Source organism: Sycon ciliatum, chromosome 10, assembly GCF_964019385.1.
Source record: "Sycon ciliatum chromosome 10, ocSycCili1.1, whole genome shotgun sequence".
Lineage (NCBI taxonomy): Eukaryota > Metazoa > Porifera > Calcarea > Leucosolenida > Sycettidae > Sycon > Sycon ciliatum.
The window spans coordinates 17,693,970-17,718,291 of record NC_088652.1 but is presented as its reverse complement, the minus strand read 5'-3'; the positions used below and the strand labels follow the sequence as shown (position 1 = coordinate 17,718,291).

The window sequence follows — 24,322 nt, the reverse complement described above, 5'->3', positions numbered from 1 at the left end:
TTACGGCGGACAATTCCTCGAATTCTGCTCCATTTCTTTAGCCACATACCAAATATGCATGAAACATACCAGAAAAAGTACCGAATTCTGCCAATTTTTCTGCCGGCAGAATCCGCAGAATCCGCCGGACCCTACATGTACATGTAGGTGCAGCAGCTTTAGAGGTACATGTATTAGCAAAATGCAGTTGGTTGCTTCTACGTGGAACAGACACGCATTGGTAAACTTGACTGACACGCGACTGCTATCCGGTGCTCCCGAGTACCCAGACACACATTCCACTCCATACACAGCGCTTCGGAGAATTCCCCCCTCACCAGTAGAGCTTGAGTAGGCTGCGCCGGGGCCAAACCTACTCACCCTGCCATCTGGTGTTCATGAGGTGTTTGTCGAGCTGGGAACGGAGCGTCTCTGTAAGTAGTTTGTAGCCGTGGTGATGGTCTAGCCTGGAAAGCACTATTATAAGTGATGCTCTTCAGACACAATCTTCTTCAGCCTGCTCCAGATCAACGGATGAGGTAGGGTTCCACGAAACACTGTGTATAGCAGGGAGTGGTGCAACGCAGTATTGTATACTAGTATGTGAATGACGTACACGGCACTGGGACTGTTGTCTGTACTAGAACATTTTTTTATGATGTCTGGCAGCATTGCCAATCGCGTCCCCCTGATAGGATGGGCGCACAAATCTGGTGTATTCTTCAATGAATCATTGCATGCCCCAGCTTTCCTCCTGACGAACCATTACAACAATCGCTTTCCTTGCTTCACTGATGATAACTGCGGTAATAGCAATGGTACAGCTTAGCTTACTGATGCGATGGTTAACACATAGTAGGTAAGTGTTTCACGTCTGCGCCATACGAGTGCTTACGTATCTAATATTGACTGAGTACGAGGTCAGGAAATAAAAGCCGAGTAAAAGACTGAAGCGAAGCCGAGGTCTTTTACGAGGTTTTTATTTCCTATACTGACCAAGTACGAAGTCAATATTAGATTTATCACGACAAACAGTCCGTATTTCAAATTCCAGAACGATAACCTCATGAATCCCGGTTTTATGATTGCACAACCGTTGCACCATCACCTACTCATACAGTGACCATGCTGCACTAGGCAGCACCGTTCAACTGCGGAACTCATAAGCAGTCAATATAGCGCTTAAAAGGAGTGAAATATGCAGGAATATTTGACTGCTTAGGTATGGCAAAAATCTATGGGAGTCAATACTAAGGGAGTGATAAACACTTCTATAGCAACTAACTTTCAATCCTCTACCATCAGGCATAATGATAATATAATAAAAATAGTACGAACTAGTGGTTGCGACTTCGGCGATGAGTTTTTTTAGGAATGGGTTTGCTCCCACACTGGAGCTCGCGCTATTCCGCCGACTTGACTTGACACTTGACTGACTCACGACTGCCATCCAGAGCACACGAGAAGTCCATGGAATCTTCGACTCAACAAACCTGCAAGAAAGCACCACTCCCTGCTCAATACACAGTGTTTCGGGGAATTCACCCTCATCAGTTGAGCTTGAGTAGGCTGAGGAATATTGTGCCTGAAGAGCACCACTTACGTGTACATGTGTATATTATAGTCCTCTCCATGCACAAACATCACCAGGGATACAAACTTACAGAGACGCTCCGTTTCCAGCGCGACAAACACCTCGTGAACACCAGATAATAATAATAACTTTATTAGGATGACCCCAAAGCAAATCGCCTATCGAGGGGTTCACCGCATTGAATGGTTGTGGTATGACAAAGCAAAGAGGCAACCATTGTGTGTGTGTGGGGGGGGGGGGGAGTTTCGAACTATGACCGGTGAAGGGATACTTGTATGTACATGTACATGACCAAGGAAAGGGTATATCGGACAAAGTTGCCATTTTTGGGAGCAGCGGATTGGGAAGTATAACAGTATTGTGGTAATGAGTGCAAAATTATAAGAATTAGATAGCAGCGCGGGCTTGCGACTAGCTGGTTCGGAGGTGACAGCGTTGTGAATGACCGAGGGTCGTCTTCGTCTGTTCCCACCGTCCAGGAGCGACACTGACTCACGCTGCTATCTGGTGTTCACGAGGTGTTCGTCACGCTGGAAACGGAGCGTCTCTGTAAGTTTGTATCTCTCGTGATGTTTGTGCATGGAGAGCACTATATAAGTGGTTCTCTCCAGGCACAATCATCCTCAGCCTACTCAGGCTCAACTGATGAGGGGTGAATTCCCCGAAACACTGTATATTGAGCAGGGAGTGGTGCTTTCTTGCAGGTTTGCCGAGTCGAAGGTTCGATGGACTTCTCGTGTGCTTTGGATGGCAGTCGTGAGTCAGTCAAGTCAAGTCGGCGGAATAGAGAGAGAGAGAGAGAGAGAGAGAGAGAGAGTGAGAGTGAGAGAGAGAGAGAGAGAGAGAGAGAGAGAGAGAGAGAGAGAGAGAGAGAGAGAGAGAGAGAGAGAGAGAGAGAGAGAGAGAGAGAGAGAGAGAGAGAGAGAGAGAGAGAGAGAGAGAGAGAGAGAGAGAGAGAGAGAGAGAGAGAGAGAGAGAGAGAGAGAGAGAGAGAGAGAGAGAGAGAGAGAGAGAGAGAGAGAGAGAGAGAGAGAGAGAGAGAGAGAGAGAGAGAGAGAGAGAGAGAGAGAGAGAGAGAGAGAGAGAGAGAGAGAGAGAGAGAGAGAGAGAGAGAGAGAGAGAGAGAGAGAGAGAGAGAGAGAAGGAGAGAGAGAAGGAGAGAGAGAGAGAAAGAGGGAGAAAGAGAGAAATAGAGAGAGAGAGAAATAGAGAAAAAGAGAAAGAGAGAGGTAGTGAAGCAGATGAGTTCATTCTAGTTGAGGGTACTGCCTAACAGAAAGGCCAGGCTAAGCGATATAAAAGTGGAGCGCTTTCTTTCGAGGCGTGCTTTGTCTGGGAGCTGGTGGTGGCCTAGCACAAGCAAAACTTCCTATAAGCTGGTTGTGTTTCTCAATACAATTGTATAGCCATTTTGTGTTTCTCAATACTAGGCTACGCAATACAATTGTGTAGCCAGTTGCAACCCGGACGTGCGAACTCTACTCTACTCTTCATACTTGTACATGTTCTTCACCTCCTGGCTCGGTCTCTGCAAAGCCTACAAGCAGTTCTTCTTTCTCTTTTCTGTCTCTGTGGGTTCATTTCTCGGGCCTGCTATTCTCTGTTACATTAGGAGGGCTCTACTATTAGAATAGATTCGTTTGGATGTGTCATTGCACTTTTTTGCGGCGCCGTCAATGTGGAGCTGCAAAGGCGCTTTTGGAAGTTCCGCTTTCAGTCAGTTTGAGTTTCGCGATGACAATAAATGGGAAGGCGAATTTTTGGGGAAACTACAATGTCATGTTGAAGGCTTCTGCTTCGAAACCTGTTCCGCTACAGCCTACGGTCACTACTGATACCACGACCTGGCCTGGTTGAATTAGGTTGATATTCTCAATGCGTGGAAAAAAAAAGAATTTTTGTCACCATTATCTAGGAAACTCATGACGGCCACTATGTAAGACCCAGTCCAGGGACAGATGCAGTGCCGAACTCGCTAAGGGTGGGGGAGAGCGGATAAGTCTCACAACCACTGGCGCGGCAGAGCTGCTGAAAACCACGTAAGCTGCGTCCAATTATAAATTATTTTTAGTTACACACTGACGTACACCGTCTTGTCACAGTACGCAACTACGCATGCACTGGGCGCACACTAGCCTGTCATTCCTGTGTGCTGAGTAGGCACTTACACAGCAGGCTGTGTGTTTCGCTATACTACAAGTACATGTAGTATGCAGTAATGTGAAGCATTGTAATGGTACATATGGCCACAGCAGTAATCCTTGCAAATCGCTTCTATTGAATGAAATAGAACAGCTACAACAAAATATCACCTCAGTTTGAAACAGAGCTGCCTAACAATCATACAAACATTAACAGTGCAGGGTAAAGAAATCAGACAGGCCCGCTAGAGCGAACAAACGATATCCATTGTGCTTGCACGGATAGCCACACGGACACGGCAACACCACCACGGCATCCGCCAGTTCCGGCAGGCAGCAACGTTACCACAGAGAGCATACTAGTGAATGCTGCGGTGCCTTCCACAATAACCAGGCAGAAGGCAACACAACAGCCTGTCAATACCGAAAACCAAACACTAGAAGATAAACACAGGCGATAGCTGTGGAAGCCTGCTTTTAAAGATTCTGCCATTCTGCTGAGAGGCTGCAAGGCCGGCACAGGCACAGCGGGGGATATCGGTCAATGAAAGGCATAGGTTCCGAAGCAGCCATAGCCTTGTCGAATCATATATCAATACAGTTGGAAAAGTATGAATACGGCCTACAATGCTGGCTCTATCAAAAATCAGAATGGCAGCACCACGCCAAAGGTTTGCCAGCCACGCAACAAACATGGAACACTCCAAACTGAGGGTCTAGCGCTCAACCGGGGGCGAGCAGCTCCTAGCAAATAACACATTCCGTCTTTTCACCTCCCTTCTTCGGGTCACCCTGCACAGAGAAAATAAAATAAAGAAGAATTGGTGACTTCTGAACAGCTGCAAACAAGAGCCAGGCAGAGTTCGATATGCGGTATAACGCGCTTCTGACGTTTCAGCCCAAAAGAATACATCCACAGTAAATACCGTAATTGGGAAAATACGGAAGTGGTGACCACGGCACAAGTCCATCTTTCGTTAATTGGCCGACACCACATCGCTACGATTTATCAGGGACAAGAAAAAGTAGTGATTGACATCAACCCACCGTCTGCTGTCCCACTTCCAAAAATGTAAGACAGAACCCAAGGCACTAGCCTCCTTACCTGCTGGTGGAAAAGGTCTTCGTTGCTCGGGTCTTTCGTCTGGCTTCCATCTATTACATCGTAGTCATCATCCCTCACCGGAGGTGTCGACACTTGTGTGGCCGAGTCAGGTGCACCTTTCGACGGAGTGACGCCGTCCAAAACATGTTGAATCTGGAGTGAAAATGCCCACACGACGAGATACATGGATGAAGTGACGTGCATCTTCTCACACTTGACAAAACGCTTATCCCCTTTAGTATCTGCTCAAAAGGAATACTTGGTCTAATTGGAGTGTCACGAAAACTGTGCATATTTACAACTTATTGCAAGCATACAGTGGTTATGCCTTAGGCATTTCCATGTCCATCAGTGCCGGACATATTTCAAAATCTGCTGAACAGTGAAAACAGCTTTCCTTTGCCTGCAATCTTTGTAAGAGAAATGTGCCCACTCTTACCTTGTGAAGTATACCATAAATGCAATTTGTGTAGCACCTAAAGTCTTGTTGTTTGCGAGTGCACGGCGTGGAACATAGTAGTTATTAGAATAGGCTAGCAGCATTAGCCTAGAGTCTCCTTTCTGGAAAACCTGTCAAGGCAACAACACTGCTGGGCGACCACTCGGCTAGGGGCTGCACTCTGCTAGGGGCTGCACTCGGCTAGGGGCAGCAATCTGATAGGGGCAGCACTCTGATAGGGGCACCACTCTGATAAGGCGACTACGTGTCGGACGAGACACCCACATCCAGGGGCAGAGCTCAAAGTACTCATGTGACCCTGGATACAGTGATCACGAGTGCACGGGTACCACACTTCAAAAGTCTTAGGCGGGCTTCACCGTATTAACATCTGCACCCAACAATTGTGTGCAAGCTACAGCGCCACAAGCGCCACAGGGCATTATCAGCTAAGACTGACGGCGCGGGCACAACGCCACAGATGATGCACGGTTCAAACGTCTCGCCATAATACAGTCAACTTCGCTAATACCGACTGCGGATATAACGACAAATGGTGAATAACGACAAAATTCCCATGCCCAGAGCAAAGTCCCATCTAACTGTAATACATACTTGGTCCGTTTCATCGCAATTGTCGCTTATCTATCACAACTAAGAACAGTAGTTTTTTTACCGCTCTGTAAAATTTCCAATACGCATAGTGAAGAAGCATGATACAGGATTCCTGTCCGCCACAAGAAAAAATTCAGCGGTGGAATCTGGTCAAGCAAGTCGAAAAAAGGAAGCAAGGTTACAAAAAATGTACTAAAGAAAACAGCGACGGAGCGCGTTCTTGCACTCACGCTTTTATCCGACTCTGGCTCTGTATCATTCCAGCTGATGTCACTTGAGCTGACATTCCGTGGCTGGTCTGTATAGCTGCTGGCGTAGAGTATCTCTTGCTTTCTCCCCTTGGCGTATGGCAGCGATGGGAAAGGAACAGTCGTGGCTGTCACTTTGGCACTTGGAGGAACTGGGCAGCGTGATCCGTCTGTCACTACGTACATGTGTTTCAACAACGTTTTTGAATCAGGCACACATCCCTCTCCAGACAGCTGTCATACGCTCTGCTGGATACGCTGCCCACGACTCTTGTACTGCCACTGCCAGGTCGGACAATGTCTTCTTTGCCACCATCTCCCATCAGTTTGCAGGCTTGCAAAGAATGCCAGGCCGTTGCAGTTCAAACGTGGCGACTGAGCTGGCTGGCCTGGCCGTGACTGTCACGCTCTCCAGGTCAGGATGTCGATTTCCCCTGAGAGCTGCTGAGAGCTGCGCTTGGCTTTTTGCTGCAGTGAATGCACACATTCACTGCAGACTGCAGTGCAGTGCATTCACTGCAGCGAAAAGTTCGACACTTTCCCATCAAAATTGTACGAATCGCGATGCCACTGGCGCCAGTCGCGATGATTTTTTCTTTCTGGTCTCCTTTGATCTTTCCATCACAACCTCCCAAACGAATGTGAGTTAGATATCGAGATCGGACTGGGTTTTACCTGTCAAAAGGTGTGTGGGAGATAAGCGACAATTGCGATGAAACGGACCAAGTATAATGAGACTTTGGGTATAACAACACTTCGCGAGTAAGGACACTTTTTTGATGCCCGGCCGCCGAGTGTCATTATACGCAAAGTTGACTGTAAAAGCTTTCAAAGCTCCCCGAGCGTTATTGCTCCTCTAGCGTCTCACCTGTCCGTCCCCACTCAATAGAGTGCAGATCATTTCTGCATTGGTCGGCCAGGACTTGAACGTCTTGGCAACAACGTCCTTCGGTGGTCGGTGAGTTCTACCACTTCCCGAAGACCACACCTGCACAAGTTCATAAGGAGAAAAAGAAAAGTGATGGACATGTGTGTGTGTGTGTGTGTGTGTGTGTGTGTGTGTGTGTGTGCGTGTGTGTGTGCGTGTGTGTGTGTGTGTGTGCGTGTGTGTGCAGACGAATGTGTGTGTGTGCAGACGGATGTGTGTGTGTGTGTATGTGTGTGTGTGTGCGTGCATGTGTGTGTGTGTGTGCGCACATGTGTGTGTGTGTGTGTGTGTGTGTGTGTGTGCATGCATGTGTGTGTGTGTGCGCACATGTGTGTGTGTGTGTGTGTGTGTGTGTGTGTGTGTGTGTGTGTGTGCATATGCGCATGTGTGTGTGTGTCTGTGTGTGTGCGCGCACGTGCGTGTGCTTGTGTTGGTTTCCGGGTTCACATACATTCTACTTGAAGTATTCATACCTGTTAGTCATGGACTACTTCTGACTAGATACACGCACCGCAACCTCAGGCTATTATATACGAACTTGAAGCCACTCCAGGCAACAAAGTGAGTGCGGCCATATACGACCGCTCGGAACATTCACGAACAAATGTGCCCGGGGAATAGGGGCACATGTCTGGATGATCAATTCCAGTAACACAGGAATGTTACTCTCTACCTCCTGGCAAAAATCTTCCTCCGCCACACCACACTCAGACTATTCATTACAGTGCAAAATTGATACAAATTAGAACGTTCTCTCATATCACCCAAGAGGCATTGCGCTTACTGCAAGTCGACACATGTTCGGCCCATTCAAATTTCAGCCTCCCAGGGCTAAAGCCCATTTCGGCCACATCAAAATAATGTTCGGCCTGTACCACTGCTGCCTGTATACACTGTCACATTGAACTTTGCAAAAACAATATTTCGGCCGCAAATTTTTTTTCGCCAAACATGACCAGGCCGAAAACAGCCGAAAACAGAAATGCGCCGAATATTTGTTGACTAACAGTAGATACAATAGTCTCAGCAGGGAACGTGCGCAATTTCACATCTCGCAACACTTTCTCATTCATACCGTGGACATAATGCACGCGTTTCACCAGTAATCCAGCAACCACTGTCCAAGCATACCTAGGTAAGCAAATTCACGGCTCACGCGAGACTCAGCTAAAGGCCGAGTTTTCCGCATCCGTAGGAACGCCACCGCGCTTTCAGGATCACGGCGCAGATGCAGCTCCTAGAGCGGTACTCTGTTAACTTACCGTCACAGAATTATGTCCCTTGAGTGTGAAGCGTGCGCCAAACTTGTACGTGACGGGACCTCGAACAAGCTTCCAGTTCCCAAGAGAAGTGTCCTACGGGCAAACAGAACGAAAAATGTAACACAGATTGCAAGCAGTTTCATCACAATTTTTGTTTTTCTTTTCTGCTACCATAAGCAGTGTTGTACGCTCAGTTGAGACAACTTCGGGTCATCCGTTACCCGGAAACAGTGGAGGTTGTGAAGCTTCGTCAGCTTACACATAAATACTTCAGGTATGTGACATGAGCAAGCAGAAACATGCGGCAGGACTCCATCAAACCCATGAGCAAAGCACTCTGCTTCCTCCGCCATGGACTGACATATGAGACACACGTGTGCCCACACACACGCACACAGACACACACAGACACACACACACACACACACGCACACACGCACACACACACACGCACACACGCACACACTCACACACACATGGTGCACTCTAGTCTTGCTAGTATGCACGCATGCCCCCTGTCACAACCCCAGACGATCTATATTCGGGACTGTTCGGTCACCTTGCTTGTTGTGTTGCTGATGCGAACAAAGTCCCCGTTCACGCCGACCTCGCTGATGACAATACTAACGGATTCCTCCTGCTCATCAGCTGGGCGGCGACGCTTGCCCCGGCGCTGGCCCCTGCAGAAGCCGCAGTATTGGTCAGAGAGAAAGAATAACAACACCCGTCACTCATACAGCAATAGAAACACAGCCAACAGGGGTGTAGCTGATCCCCCTTTCAAGAGGGGAGGGGGGGGGGGGCTGGTCCCCCTTTCAAGAGGGGGGGGGGGCTGGTCCCCCTTTCAAGAGGAGGAGGCTGGTCCCCCTTTCTCGGGGGGGGGGGGCACGGTCGCATATGTGTAGGATGGCTGGTGCATGTCAATCCTGATCATTATACGGATGCTGAACCTAGGTCGAAATGTTAAAGGGGGGGGGGGGGGGGGTGCATGTGCCCGTGCAAAACGCATTTCTGATCAATTTGCGAGAAAGGTAAGCGATGCACTGGCCACGGCTGCCCCGTTGGAGCACAATGAGAACCTTTGAGGGTTTACGACAAGTGAACTCGTCATGTAGATCCCATTTTGTCTGGGCAATGACGAGCATGCTTGCCATGAACTAAGTGTACAGTGCGCATACCGCATGCATGCACTGCCGAGTCCACTGTACGAAAAGCCACAACTCTGAGACGGAATATCCCAGCACGCTGAAAGTTTTCTCCCAGAGTGTTTTTGGCACGCTATTATGATCACGTTACAACAGCATGCACTATATGCATACAGTGGTTCTCACTTTGGCATTTCCATGTCCATGAGTGCCGAGTAGGTCTGGATTTCGTTGTCCACTCTCGTCTGCACATCCATCAGGTCCTCGTAGGCCTTGCGATAGCCCTCGTTCTCGGCGCGCAGAGCACTAATCTCGTCTTCCAGCTCACGGCGGCGCTGATCGTGGCGTGCACGCTCGCCGTTGCGATCCCTCTCGGAGTTATCAAGTCGCTTCTGCAGCTCGCCATTCTGGAGAGCACAGGGAACGCAATAGGTAGGAGGAAGAATACTGGGATTTCAGAAATTTCAATTCGATAATACCTTACTGTTATCATTTTGATTAGTTGAGGTTGTTTGACTTAACGTTACATGTCCTTCCCAAGTAGAAATTTCATCATGCATACAAGAACCAGCATCCAATAGGGAGCTACGCACCCAACGTGGCGTCATCTTGCCCACACACCAAATTAGTTCACCGGCTACAGTGTCTGAATTTGAAATAAATTAGGCCAAAGGAATCAATGTCCATGTCCACTTTGTGCTCTGGGGGGGGGGGGGGGGGGGGGGGGGCTGAATGTACAAAGCTCAGCTCTTTTTCTTTTTTCAACTGGGATGGTGAGCCAATTAATTAATTTATTTAGTTTTGTGCCATTTCGTCGCACTTGCTGACTGTATAAGATCTGGTTACATTTGGTGGACAGGTAGTCATAACTCGTAACATTTTGTCCTTCTCTCTCTTTTTTTTTCAAAAGCTTTGAAGATCCATTGCAGCCTTGTCATCTTTCACTTCACCTCCAATTCACAACACACGAACAGTCCTTGGATACACCACAGGCAGCGATTGTTTCGCAATGCTTGGGAAATCAAAGCGGACATTCAGCGGCATCAATGCTCCACTACCTCTTCCGTGCAACACAAAGACAATAACGTCCAGCTTAACCCTTTCCATGCCGGGCCCCTTTTCTCCAATCGGCCGGCTGTCCAGTGCACTGACTCTCTTGGTGTAGTTTGCGTGCACAGCTCTGAATGGAATTTATTCTCATTTCACTCCACCATGATGGATTTTCATCATCTTGGGCTTGTTGGAAAGATCAGGACCAAGCGAATCCATCATGGTAGATCTCAGCACCATAGACAGACACACCAGGGCCACTTCCATCTCCTCTCCGAACTACTCCACCGTGCCTCGGAACGGCACAACAACTCAATCTCACGTTCTTGTTCGGCATCTTGCCCAAATAATAATTCAACCAATTTTCACGATTCGAACTGCGCTGCAAAGCTGAGATCCAAGCGCTTCATTTGATGTCCATCACGCATGCGTCGTGGCAAAGGGAAATCCCCTAGCACGCTCCAAAAAACTGCGAAGTCATGAACAAAAAAATTCGTGTTCGCTCCGGCCCGTGATTTTGGTGTTCATCCTGTCGCCGCTCAGTGATTCTTTATCCCATCGCGACGAACGTTATATTCGCGGAAAGATGAGCTCAAGACCTTTCCAACGGTGTATTGATTGTCGTGATGCGTTTATGTTTCACAGAGTTACGATAGTTTGTACACTGGTCTATGCACTGCAATATAACGTGCGCACTACGAGGACGAGATATCTCCCGTGAATTTGGGGTTCATCCTGTCGCCGCTCAGTAATTCTTTATCCCATCGCGACGAACGTTATATTCGCGGAAAGATGAGCTCAAGACCTTTCCAACGGTGTATTGATTGTCGCGATGCGTTTATGTTTCACAGAGTTACGATAGTTTGTACACTGGTCTATGCACTGCAATATAACGTGCGCACTACGAGGACGAGATATCTCGTCCTTGGCCAATCGCGTGGGGTTCTGTAGGACGAGTTATCTCGTCCTTGGCACTGAAAGGGTTAAACTGTACCTTTGCATCAAGAATCGTGTTTGCGTTGTCCATCTTCTGAGCGTCGTCGCGGCATTTCCTATTTTCGTCCATGAGTGATTTGATAAGGGCCCTGTCACGATCGCCTCTGTCTGCCAATGCCCGATACTGCAGATAAAGTGGACATGCGTACAAAAACCACACCAAATGCATTATGAGGTTAGTAACACCATCATATTCTGTACGATTTAACATATTCGTGTCACATAGACCCACTAGAGTCTCTTCACCGGCAAAATAAACACAATGAAGGGAAATGAATTACAAAATTTGTCTAAAAATACAAACACAGCAAAGTAGGTAAACTCACGCTTTCCCTTCTTTGCATGTGTACTGGTGTAGGTATTTAGATCAAATCGACCACAATGAACATTGCAGAGCAATCCCATACCAAAACATGAATTTGCTGAAACTTGATACTGTCACAGGGGGATTTTGCTCGGCAGCATGCTAAGACGTGTTGGATATATTGCCACGCATAAAGACACGCACGCGCGCGCGCGCGCACACACACACGCAAACACACATGCAAACACGCATACACACACGCACACACACACACACACACCGGATGCATACCTTATCCTCGGCCGCTCGTTCAATCTCCTCTCGCTGGGCGGTCAAATCGTGGTCAAACTGCTCGCGCAGGTCGTCCAATTCCTTCGTGTGCTGCTCATCCAACCTTGCCTGGAACTCAGCAATGGTATTGTCAAGGTCACGTTCCTTAGCAGATAGCTTGGCATACAGATCAGTTCGTTCCTACACAGTTCGACCACACACATGAACATCATTGATGACCAGCAAGAGAAAATGTATCCAATACAGTCGTTTATAAAAAAGTAAAAAGGACCAAGGAACTACAAGCTACACTATAATGTCCACGAACATCACCAGTTTCTTAACAGTATGCTCATGCGATAACATTGCACGACACTGACCAACGGTACTGACATTCTACAACATACTTGCCAACCCTACCGGATTTTCCGGGAAAATCAAGGAAAATTCCTTCGTCCCGGTATACCGGTAGATGTTATAAAGTTATAACATCTACCGGACTTTCGAAAATGTCCGTCAACACCTTTTTTGTTGATTTTCACTTATTTTTCAGTGTTTTGGACGCTCGCTCGCGCCGTGCCGTGCCCAAAACGAAGGTCTAGCGTAGTAGCGAGCGAGAACTTTGGGAGTTAGCGCATGAAAAAGTACTTTTTGTTGTACATGCTGTACTATTTCGTTAATGTCTTGTGGTCATGGTAACGTCACTGTGATGTCATATACAATACTTTGCACAATTATGATGTAAAAATTGCAGAAAAAGGAAAATGGGCAAAATCAAGGAAAAACGTAATCAGTGTCAAGGAAACTGTTTGCCAGGGGTTGGCAAGTGTGCTACAACTAACTGGCTAACAGTTTTAGCACATCTAGGATGCGCACTCCAACAGCCTTCCAGCTTGGAAGGTTCTAGAAAGGTTCTAGAAATAACATAAGGAGGGGAAGGTAAAAAGGATCAAGGAACTACAAGTTACATTATAGTGTAACTTGTAGTTCCTTGGTCTTTTCACTTTTTATAAATAATCCTTGGCTCTCCATCCGAATACAGTCGTTTCTTAAGGTTTGCAAACTCCATTGAAGCCATTTCATTACATGAAAAACCCTACACACACCATCCTCAAATCAAGTGGTCTCTTCAATGCAAAGTACTAATTTCTCAATCAAATGTTCGGTCAGGAGCCATCATCAGGGTTGAGGATACAAGACAGTCGCGGACAAAGAAATCCCTCCCACGAATCAAACGCAGCGCCGCATTTCCATTCCAATAACATCATGTAATGTTCTAAAAACCTATCTGTGGGCCGCGGGGCCCACGTTAGCCGTGGCGTTGCTTTCGGCATGTGGGTTGGATTTCTTCGGGGCACGACTATACCAGCAAGATAAGGAGAAAACTGGGAAATTTACGTGTAGTCCTCCCGAGAAGGTGATGTGTGATGTGTGAATGTCACTGAGTGTGGCTGCCATGGATGCTATACACTGATGTCCACAGTTCATCGCATGCCACCCCTAACCCCTAAACCGGAGCGCACAGAACAACCTATGACATTGCTTACACAGTAAAACGTTGAATTATGGTACGGGTATAGTCTCTGTCACACTCTGTGTTTTTACCTTGTCGAATAGCTGCTGTTTGAAGTCCATGTCTTCGCGAACCGACTGGAGATTGTTCTCGGCATCCACACGCGCCACCGTCTCCCCTTCCAGCTGCGTGCGCGCCGCGTCCGCATCCTCCTTGGCCATGGCCAGCTCCTTGTCCATGTCCTTCTTCGCTCGCTTTGCCGCCGCCGAGTCGGCCAGAGCTGCCTTCAGATCACTATCCCTCTTGGACAGGTCCTGCTGGGCAGTGCGCAGAGCACGCTGTGCTTCCGCCAGGGCATCGCTCTCCGTTCTTAATCTGCAAGAATGTAGAACACAAAAAAGAACAGTCACCACATTGTTACCCGACATGAGAACACAGTATTTTCAGGTGAAAGCTGTACTTATATTTCTCAGCAAAGTGGTTCTGTATTTCTCATGAAAGTAGTACTGTATTTCTCATGAAAGCTGCACTTGCTTTTCTCACCAGAGGCCAGAAATCCCGCTAGCAACTCATACCCAGGCATTTGAAAAAGTAGTGAAGTACCCAAAGCTACCTGACCTAGATTGGCATATTGTGCCATCACGATCATGGTGCCAATTCTGCACGGTTACATCTTTGGCGTCGGTAATTAGTGTTTAGCTACATACCTTCCTGAACATCAGCGGACAAGCTAGATTCACAAGTCTGCTACTTATTTCCAAGCTTCAGTCTTGCGAACACGACCAAGCAAGAACTGGCTATGCGGACGACAGCTGTATACGGCTCAGTACTCACATCTTCCCTAAAAACTAGCTCTACATTTCTGGAGGGTGTAGAGTACATGTGAAGAGCTGAGACGCAAAAGCCGATAAACGGTGCCCCTATCTTCATTTAGATAAAAACAGCCAAGAAATGAATCCTGTTTTGACCATTATCCGAAAAGAAATAAAATGGTTTTAGCAGGTTTCGTATTCCACCTCTTCATGTACACAATGAATATGAAGAAGTCCTGCAGGAGAGGTTGATTGCATACGGAGCAGAACTGGATTAGGCTATGATATACCTTTTATTATTAAAGTCCAAATCAATTGGGATAATTATGCTTGGTCAATTTTGTTATTGCCTCTACTAAAATGGTGCAGGTCATCTTTCCATCAATGCAGGTCATCAGACTGTATCCATGGACACAGCCAATCAAAGGCCTCAGACAAGGTGAAGTATTTCCTGGTACACTGCGTTAGGCTCTGCTCTGCATGATACATCGTGTCCAATGAAAACGTACAGCAGTGACTATACAAAGCCATCATAATCCTAGCAAAGGTGCCACGAAGAGGGGTTTCGGTTTTCAACCATCTGAATTTTTTACCCAACGAAACAGGCGCTGATCGATTGTTTAGCAGTCTGCAGAAACATTTTCTGCTTCCTGGCACCCAGTCAAATGGTATTGAAGCTGTTGTACAGGATAACATGAATGGGGTGCATTTCAAGTTCCGTAGAGTTTGGATGCTGAGTTGAATGGTCTCTGTCCGGGAGGGGGGGGGGGGGGGGGCTGCGACCCATGGTTTGCCAGATATTCCCAATCGAATGCAAGCGTGCAGGCTATCTCATGGGTGATAGTATAATTGATGAAATAGAACGTCAGTGGTTTGAGAGAAAGATGTAACCGGGAAACGTCTGAAGAAAACGTTGATCGTCACAACCAGGACTCGCATCAGAGACCTTCGTTTGAACATAAATGAATAGAGTAATACAGTCAACTTCACGTGTAACGACACTCGGCGGTGCATCAGAAAAGTGTCCTTATTTGCGAAGTGTCCTTATTTGCGAAGTGCCACTTTAGGTGTTACAGTTGGAAGGGACTTTGCTCTGGGCATGGAAATTCTGTCGTTATTCGCGAATTGCCGTTGTATCCGCAGTCGTTATCAGCGAAGTTGACTGTATGCGAATTCATATCACCACCATGGCAACAAACACTGTGCTGTAGAACGTTTTCTAGTCACACTATCGTTGGTTTGTGATCTGGTAGTACACGTAATTTTATTCATTGGCATGTGACATTGGTAAGAATCTCTCAAAATAGATTAGTCACTTTGTAGATCAGAAGAGAAGGAGAAGTTGTAGTACAATACATGTACATGTACATGGCAGTGACCATGCTGTGGGATTTGCAGGAGTGGAAATGCACTAGCCCAGGCAGTCTCTGATTGAGTCTGAAAGAGACACCTTTCTTTGTCACGTGTAGAGTACAGTGCACTTGATTTTGTCATCTCCATGGGCGTGGGTGCATTGAACGGAGCCGCGTGTATTTCTTCTTCCTACGACGCAGGATAGTACTTATGATAACAGCGATTTTACACTGCGCAGAGGTCTCCGTACAGCATTACTTGATTCGCATAAGATGGCCAGGATGCTGCCACACACCCAACTGACTCGTAGGTCTACGGCGTAGGTCTACGGACCAATGCCTCGCAGTTACCGGTTCGAGGATCACCCACAAAAGATTCGCAACCGGCCAGTGAACATCCCGCCGCTGTTTCAATTATTTTCATTATTTCACCTGAGCCGAAACGCCGGTATAATTCACATTTCGAATGCACAATCAACAGTATACGGAAACAGTAGACTACGCTTTCCCTCCGCACACGAAAAATGTTCCATTGAAAATTTACTCGTAAAGACTACTTTTATCTTACTTTGCTTTTAGGTCGTTGGCAAGTGCCTCATTCTTAGATGCAGTAATCTGGTTTTTTGCCTTCTCCCGCGCTGTGTCGTCCAGCACTTTCCTCAGGTCGGCTACTTCTTGCTCGTACATGCGCCGTGCGTCTGCGAGCTCTCGCGCCGCTGCCGCCTTGGCATCGTCCAGCTCCTTGCGCAACAGGTCGTTGGACTGGCGCAGGGTTTTCACGCGATCCATGAAGACCGCCAAGCGACCATTGAGCTCGGACAGCTGCTCCTTCTCCTGCTGGCGAGTGAGCTTGCCAGGTGAGGAGAGCGGAGACTGGAGCGTCATTCCACCCGGTGTGGACGACATACTGACTCAGCGTTTGGAAGGACGCGAGATAAAATCCCAAAGAGAGAAGGCAAGAATGCCTACCTAGTCGTGGACAAACGATGCCCAGCAATTCTTCAGGGAACGTGGTTACTGCACGCACCAAGCCCTGAAAAGAGCAGAGTCAGAGGCAGACGCTACAGAGAAGCAGAGCGACCAGCCGTTGCTTTGATGTTGTTTTCTATTTTCAAATTTTTTGGTCGCTACACTAGCGTGCTGTACATCGTGAAAACATCAATGCTTCGTAGTCTGCCATGCCCATGCCCATGGTCTACAGTCATGAAGAATCTGTAGAGACTAAAGTGTAGTGTGCGGCTGTGTAGCGCCTCTGCCTTTGCGTAGCCCGCGTAGCCTGTGCAGTGGTCGCACTTGACTCGCCCAGCTTGACCACATGCCATGTTGGGCACAAGGCCATACATGCTTGTTGTACTCAAAAATCAACTGAAAGCCAAAACTGCTGTGCAAGCCCGTGACAACCCCATGCCATGCCATGCCATGGCGATTGCATGGCCCTGGGCTGGGGTAGATCTACGACCGGGTCCCGACAGCTGTCCGACTGAATGAAAAATCTACGCTGCTATAGCGCTACCGCGCATTCGGATCGCGGGGGCGTTGGCCCATGGTGAGCTGCTCGTGCATCCAAGGGTAGCGGGCGCGGCCGCAGCGTAGCCCTTCGCGGATTATCATTATTTTCTCATCTTGTTTAGGGATTTACCAACAGGCAATGTTGCCTTTTACTGGGAACCCTAAATGTGACTTTGTGCGGATATAATTTTAACGAAAAGCAGTGAAATTGGCAGGCACTTCTGCTCCATTTCTAATAGTGGTTTTTGCGTTAGGGTTAGGGTAAAAGAACAATGCGCACGTTCGGGCTCTCCACCTTCTCCTTGAGCAAAAGAAAACTAGAGGGAAAAAGGACACCATGTACATGTACAATCATACATGTATTTTACTTGATCAAGTAATTAGTTGATGATGATGGAGGAAGCAGATGCCATGGCCCGGCGAAAGGGAAAAGAATGCCTCCTGCCCACGCGTCACGTGTCTGAACCCTAGAATAGATCAAGCGCAGTCTAGTAGTAGTACGGTATGCGTGCTAGCTGGTGACCGTACATGATAATAATGAACGATTTCTTTTCTACTTTTGAGTGCAATGCAGCTTGGCATGCCATTCACAGCCTGGCCTAGTGCTGTGTAAGTAAGTTTAATTAAAAGTACTATTGAGTGATGGTTGTGTGCAGGAGGGTCTAGTCGGCTAAAGAGCGCAGTGTAATGGTGGAGGTGACTAAACATTTTCTTCAATGGCCGAGAGCTCTGTCGCACCCTGTAATAATATTGAGTATTGTCAATAAAAAAAACTAATGAGTATTGTATTTCCAGGCATATAATCGCGTTTTTACTGTTCCGCTCATCACTGGAGGATAGGGAACTGAGGTATACAAATATTGTGTACATAATGACATTGTACATTGTACACTGTACATGTAAATCTACATCAAATACATGTAGACAAGTAGCTAAGTCTCTTTTACCGGCAAAAACAAACACAATGGATTTTAACAATGCAACACAAAATTGGAGCAGAAATCAGTGCTGCCTAGTGTAGTGATGTGTAACGTATCTCGTTGATTCTGCAAATGTACCATTTACAATGTAGCTACAGCTGCCTTATCTCTGGCGAAGTGGCGTCATGCATGTGCAGCACTCATGCTACTGGCTGCATGGAATGCATGGCAGACGTCGGATGACTATAGTTGCACATAGTGACGTACAATGACATAATAATTATCATGTGCTTTTACACAGGTACATGTACACCCTAGCTTTCACATCACACTCACAGTCACAGTTCTTGAAAGGTGCAGCCGTTTGATAATGTAATAGACCGATCCCCTTATTATACTGGGTTCGAGCACGGGGGCAACTGCACTCGCGATCGAGCTAGTTTTTGAACGTGACAGCATCTTTGACAGTGTGTTTCAGGTTTGGTTTGGAATGTCTTCTGCTTAGTTCAAGTAGTTTGCGATGGCTTCGAGCGGTGCTGAACCTCCTGCTGGTAGGAGCAGAGTCTCCGAGAGAGACATGGACTGTGATGCAGCTGCAGGATTTTTTCAAGGCGCGGGAGGGAACGATCTCGGGCCACAAACAGGAGTTACTCCAGAGGTGAGTTTTTTGTTGTTGAAATATTCGAATCGCGAATCGTGTTGTGAGATTTATTTTGTGCCTAGGCTACAGCAGACCGTATTTCTTTCTCCTTGAGATCGGTGCTGAAGATAATAGTAACCTTTTTCTGGTCTGTCTTTTCCTTTCCAGAGCCATCTTCTATGAAGGTAACCGTGGTGCTGCCAAGTCACCAAGTCGCGATCGCGATCAGCAGCCCTGAAGTGGAAAAATCGACTTTCCAACGATCTGGTTGGACATCAGCCACTAAAGATTTGCCTGTAGTGACAACAGCAGCCATCCTTGGACACCTTGCAAAGACAGGAAAAGCCACTGATGGAAGCGACTGCTATGAGGTGACGATAGCAGTGCAGTGGTGATCGCTGTTTTGTCAAGTCGAAGGGCTAGCCAACCCAGAGGAAGCATTAAAATAAAACCGATGAGCAGTGCGTGGTATTTGTTGAGCGTGAAGAGCTAGAGGAGGACAGTGCAAACACATGGACGGAGTGGATGGTGTTTGAAGAACAGTGTGCTGTGTGCCAGCTGGTGATGATGGTGGTCTTTGTCAGCATGTATTCGTGCTGCTTCTTGTGCTGGAACACTTCTCGCCCAGGAACACTACCCCAGAGCCAGTGATGAGTCGTACTTTTGAAAAGTCGAAGCTTGCTGTTAATCGCAAGCGTAGCGCAGTGGATTGCTCCCTCTTCAAAGCACGAGGGCCAAAGCTTGCCGCTGTCTGCAGCAAAGTGTGTGTGCGGTTCTTTCGAACCTATGAATATACCCCCCCCCCCCCTCTCTCTCTCCTAGGAAGACTGCATGTTCAGAGTGAACTATTTTCTAGTATATTTAATGTGAGACGGGCTGTTTACGCCCAAGATGAAGATACAGTTTTTTCCGTTTATACCTTCCTAATAAAATACATTGTGACAGAGCTTTCGGTCATACTCCGCTGTACTACATCCTCAACCCGCCACCACCATGCGCTCTTGGCCGAACTAATGCACGAAGCATAAACACACCCACATCCGTTGACAGATATTGTTTACGCCTCTAGACAGCTGTTTCGTTTCTTCGAGCTCATCGTTAGTGGAGGATAGTAGCAGGATACTAATGATGATAGACGGTTTATGGTCCGATATTGATGATTGGAGATCTAAGAAAGCAATGACAGTGATTGCGAAATGGATAATAATTATTATGATTATAAGCCAGTCTGGTAATGCGTTGTACTAGTGGACAGTATTGAAATCATCACTGCATTCGATGCAAATATTGGTATACCTTTGGTTTCCGTAATCAACTGGCTACTGGGTGTTGTGATCAGCAATGTTACCATGGGAGAAAATAAGAGCGCAAGGATCTGTTGGGTCTTGTTTTGCCGTGCCGGTGCGAGAACCCTAAGTGCATGGCAAAATAGAACTGTTTCATCCACAACGCAGAATGTCTTGCGGTACATGGCATTGATAACAACATCTCGCCAGCTCGCCCAAATGGGGATCATGCCCACACGGAGGAACAAGACATCTTTCCAGCTCAGCTAGCTATATACAGTGAAACGGATGATTAACTTGTGCCACGCATGCCAGCTTCTGTTCCATTCGGCCCAGGCTTAGACACATCAATACCAATAGCAGCTGATCCGCCATTACATCCTCATTGGCGATTTACGGCCACCTCCAACTGTATCCGTCGTCCCTCAGCTTCCGTCTTCGCAGATCTGGCACGGTGCAGTACATTTTCTCGGCTAGGCTCAAAGAAGTCCAACAGAGCGGTCCAAACACCTGAAGGCAAACCAGTCAGAAACTGGAGCGGCTCCAAGTCTTTCTTTATGTTATTGTACGTAAGCTGTTTTTCGGCTTTCTTCACCCCAGTCCTCACATCGTCCAACTGCTCCACAAGACTCTGTACACGAGCTCTACTTGCTGCCAGCTCCTGAGGCAGATGCTGCACTTCCATTACAGGACCAAACTGCACTAAGCCAGGTTCCTTTCTAACTCAAAGTGCCGTTGCCTCTCAGCAAAATACTGGTTTGCGAGCATGGGGAGCTCGTGATGCAGACGCTGCACTTCCATGACCGAACTGCACTAGGCTCAGCAAATACTGTTTTGCGAGCATGGGGAGCATGGCGTCGAGACTCCACTCTCTTGCGAAAAGCAAACCTGGTACCGTAGGACAGCTGTCTGGTTTCCTGGACTCCTCATGCCCTTGTAGAGCTGGGCAAAACGATTTCGATTTCGGGATCGAAATGATCGCTGCAACTCAAATATTCAGAGTGACCCTAAAACTACGTCCTTCCTCACGGGGAATAGCCTGGATCCGCTTGCTCCAGGCCGCTGTGGCTCCACACGAGGAAAGGAGTGAAATGACTTGTTTGCTTCGTCCTCCTGTTCTGACAGTGAGGAACGCAGCAATGATCCTGAGAAGGCATCCTCAGACCTGAAGTCGTAAAAAGGAAGACGTCTAAACAAAAACAAAACAGCTCAAATCAAAAGTCCTTGTGGCATTTTTTGTAGACAGGCTTGCACTGCATGTAGATTTCGCGTGCTCTGCACTTCGCATGCGAGAAGTCGCACACACTGCCGAGGTGAGGGGTTAGTCGCGTGTGTGCAGCAGGATCCCACGCGACTGCGGAGTTGCCCCCTTGCTCGAACCCAGACAATAATAAGGGGATCGGTCTATTACATTGTACATGCACATGTACTGTACATGTACATGTATGCCGGCACAAGTCAAGTGCCATCACCATACAGTCCGTGCGCCAAATTCAAAAAAGTCGTCTAGAAGTTGCACTTTTATTTGCAACCGCGGGAAATTTGAGGGGTCTGAATGAGAAAATTCTCAATGGGACTCAAAATTGACAAACAAGACGACGACCAGCGCTCGAGCATAGTACCTTTTCGCCATTCCTTCGTGCATGATACCTATTCTAATTGATAAACACTACCCTCATGTTTCGTTTCATGCGCAACGGACGAAGCGAAGTGTCTTTTTTCGTCCACGAAAGAAAGGTAAGAAAATTGTCGTCTTCGCGACACCCTTCGGATTATTTAGTGGGGCATTGTGGGCCAAGAGTATTTTTTCTTTTTCTTTACAACTGTCCCCAGGTACTGAGACGGGGCTGATATCCTAGGAGTTCTGTTGGTGCAAAATGCCAGGTTACTGACTTATGGCAAGGTTTGTCCACCCAAAAATATGGGAGATTTCTTGGATAGCATACACACATAATACAGTGAATGGTATTGCAGTGGGCATCCAAAACGGTTGAACCAAACAAATATGGTATGATACCTAGAGGCTAGGCACACAAAAATCACTCAGGAGTTGGACGCAAGTCCCGGGGCCTTGGTGCGTCATTACACCCGGACATTGAATGTTTGCCGGCGCACGGCTTTTTCTTCACCACTTCATACAAGTTTACGCACTCACTCAATTCGAAAGACTGGAACGAGACCAAACCGAATGTGACAACTAAGAGCGAGTTGTGCATTTGTTGGAACAACGTTCGGGCATTGCGAGAATGATATCAGCAGGGTCCAACAATGGCAGCAACAGCACCAGGTGATGATGGAGTACCAAGGAGCTTGTATCATGCACATTACAGTGAGCAACAAGAAAAACCGTACTGTGGTACGTGAAATCAGAGCCTGGGCAGGATGATCTAGACTGTGCTACAGCGCCTCAATTGTGCGAGAGAAAACAAACAGACCAGCAAGCACAGATCATGAACTGGTACACAACATTGACAAAGCACAAACCACACAGCAAAGTTACAGGGCATAGCCGAGCGTTTTGTTGCCAATGAATTGATTGAGAAGGGAGCAGTATTCCTTGTAACATTGCATGGAGTATACGAGAACGCAGAGTCAGAACCAGGCGTAGCAAGGCAAGACGGCTACTGTACAGGGGACAGGCTTGACGATCACTTGCATACTCGCAATTTTGGTACAACCAGGAAATTAGGTATCACGTCATACAGAAGTGGCTTCGACATGCTACATTGCATTCATAGCTGTACGGTGAACCTGTTACACGAGCTTCTGTGAAACAGACAGCATGCCAATGACCTGCAAGAACCAACAAACGCAGCCGGTAAAACAAACGCTACATAACTGCCCAACATAAACTTGTACATGCTGATGAGAAGCAAGAATGTGCTTGATGTTGGAAGTTATGCTCGCATATTCAAAAACATGCATGGAAAAACATCAATGACATTGTTCACGAATACAACAGATACATCATACAGGGAGAGTAAGTAATCCTTCCTCCGTTTTGTATACGCGCACGCGCGCGCGTGGTAGATAAATCCGTTTGGCATGACTTTCGATCGAGGTTGCGTTCACCGTAGAGATAGGTGAACTCGAAGCCAACACCTCTCACTTTCGCTCTACTGCCCCTTTGGGGCCGATGCGATCCTTGTGCCAAGTTGTGGTAGTGGCTCAACAGAACAGAACAGGACAGGTGTGTGGGTGTGTGTGTGTGTGTGCGCGAGCGCATGTGTGTGTGTGTGTGTGTGTGTGTGTGCATGTGTGTGTGTGTGCATGTGTGTATGTGTAAGTGTGGTTTCTGACCTTTTCTCACAATCGTATAAGTTTCATTTTTTCGTGAAAACCCAGCTACACTGTGACCGGTACAATCGCATGTCGTTTACTAGTATCTGGCGGTCAGTCACATGGCATGTCGGGTATCCAACAGCACCGCACTGACAGCTGATAGACCTTATATTTCGTATTTATAGTCCTACTTCAAGTAAATGTAGACAGTCAGCATCATGAAAGTTGCCATTACGTAGAGTTAAATACTAGCCAGTCTCTAGAGATGAGCACGACTGTCTCAGGGTAATACTAGTGATAAATACAGGTACTTCGAAGTACTGTCTTTTTGATCTGTTAACACAAGATGGCTTTGTAGCTTCAGTCGTCCAGAATATTCATCTTATTTCGCGGTTGCCGCATAATTGACATGCAACTGTACTTGTGCAAGTCTCCAAACGCTACGTAATTGGCCGACATTTACTTGTCCACGGTGATGAGAAGCACGGCTCCTAATTTTTAAATCATGAAAGGATTACATACGCAGGTACATCCACACAATGTGCACTATCCTGAAGTCGTGCGCAAATATTCAAAATCATTCACCGAACACAGAGAGGCGCACATACCGTAAAGTACTGCGAGAGCGCCCCACCTTGATTTTGCCGCGACAGATTTTACAGCTAGGGAAAGAAAAATCGTATGGCAGAGTGCAACGAAGTTCGTACGGCGTGAGCAACTTAGTGTACTAAGGTCACACTAAGCAGGTTTTTGTGTGAAGCTCGTGTCCGCTCCAAGGTACGGATTGTCTGCAGAACGTGCAATATGTGTACAAAGTTCGTGTCGTATAACCTACAGACAGGAGACCACCTCCACAATACGACCCCGAAAGGACGAGATGGTGGGGCGCTCTGGCGGTACTTTACGGTACATGTAAATATGAAGGAACCACA

At 47.3% G+C, this 24,322-nt stretch overlaps 1 protein-coding gene across 1 annotated transcript; it reads right to left on the bottom strand.

The window, feature by feature from the left end:
* Positions 1 to 3,752: 3,752 nt before the first annotated feature.
* LOC135826261 (lamin-B2-like) lies at positions 3,753 to 16,878 on the bottom strand. Its single transcript, XM_065338892.1, has 10 exons — positions 16,322 to 16,878; positions 13,682 to 13,964; positions 12,098 to 12,277; positions 11,501 to 11,626; positions 9,643 to 9,863; positions 8,871 to 8,991; positions 8,312 to 8,404; positions 6,990 to 7,109; positions 4,820 to 4,972; positions 3,753 to 4,506 (listed from the first exon to the last, which is right to left on the bottom strand). Exons 1-10 carry the CDS (start codon positions 16,657 to 16,659, stop codon positions 4,459 to 4,461), a joined length of 1,683 nt encoding a protein of 560 aa, XP_065194964.1. The 5' UTR covers positions 16,660 to 16,878; the 3' UTR covers positions 3,753 to 4,458.
* Between the last annotated feature and the right edge of the window lie 7,444 nt (positions 16,879 to 24,322).

Excerpts from the sequence above, each read along its gene's own strand:
- LOC135826261 (XM_065338892.1), bottom strand. The coding sequence starts at position 16,659 with ATGTCGTCCACACCGGGTGGAATGACGCTCCAGTCTCCGCTCTCCTCA. Across the intron at positions 9,864-11,500 it reads ACACGATTCTTGATGCAAAG|AATGGCGAGCTGCAGAAGCG; the intron begins GTACAGTTTAAC and ends TGTGCTCTCCAG. Across the intron at positions 4,507-4,819 it reads AAGACCTTTTCCACCAGCAG|GGTGACCCGAAGAAGGGAGG; the intron begins GTAAGGAGGCTA and ends TTCTCTGTGCAG.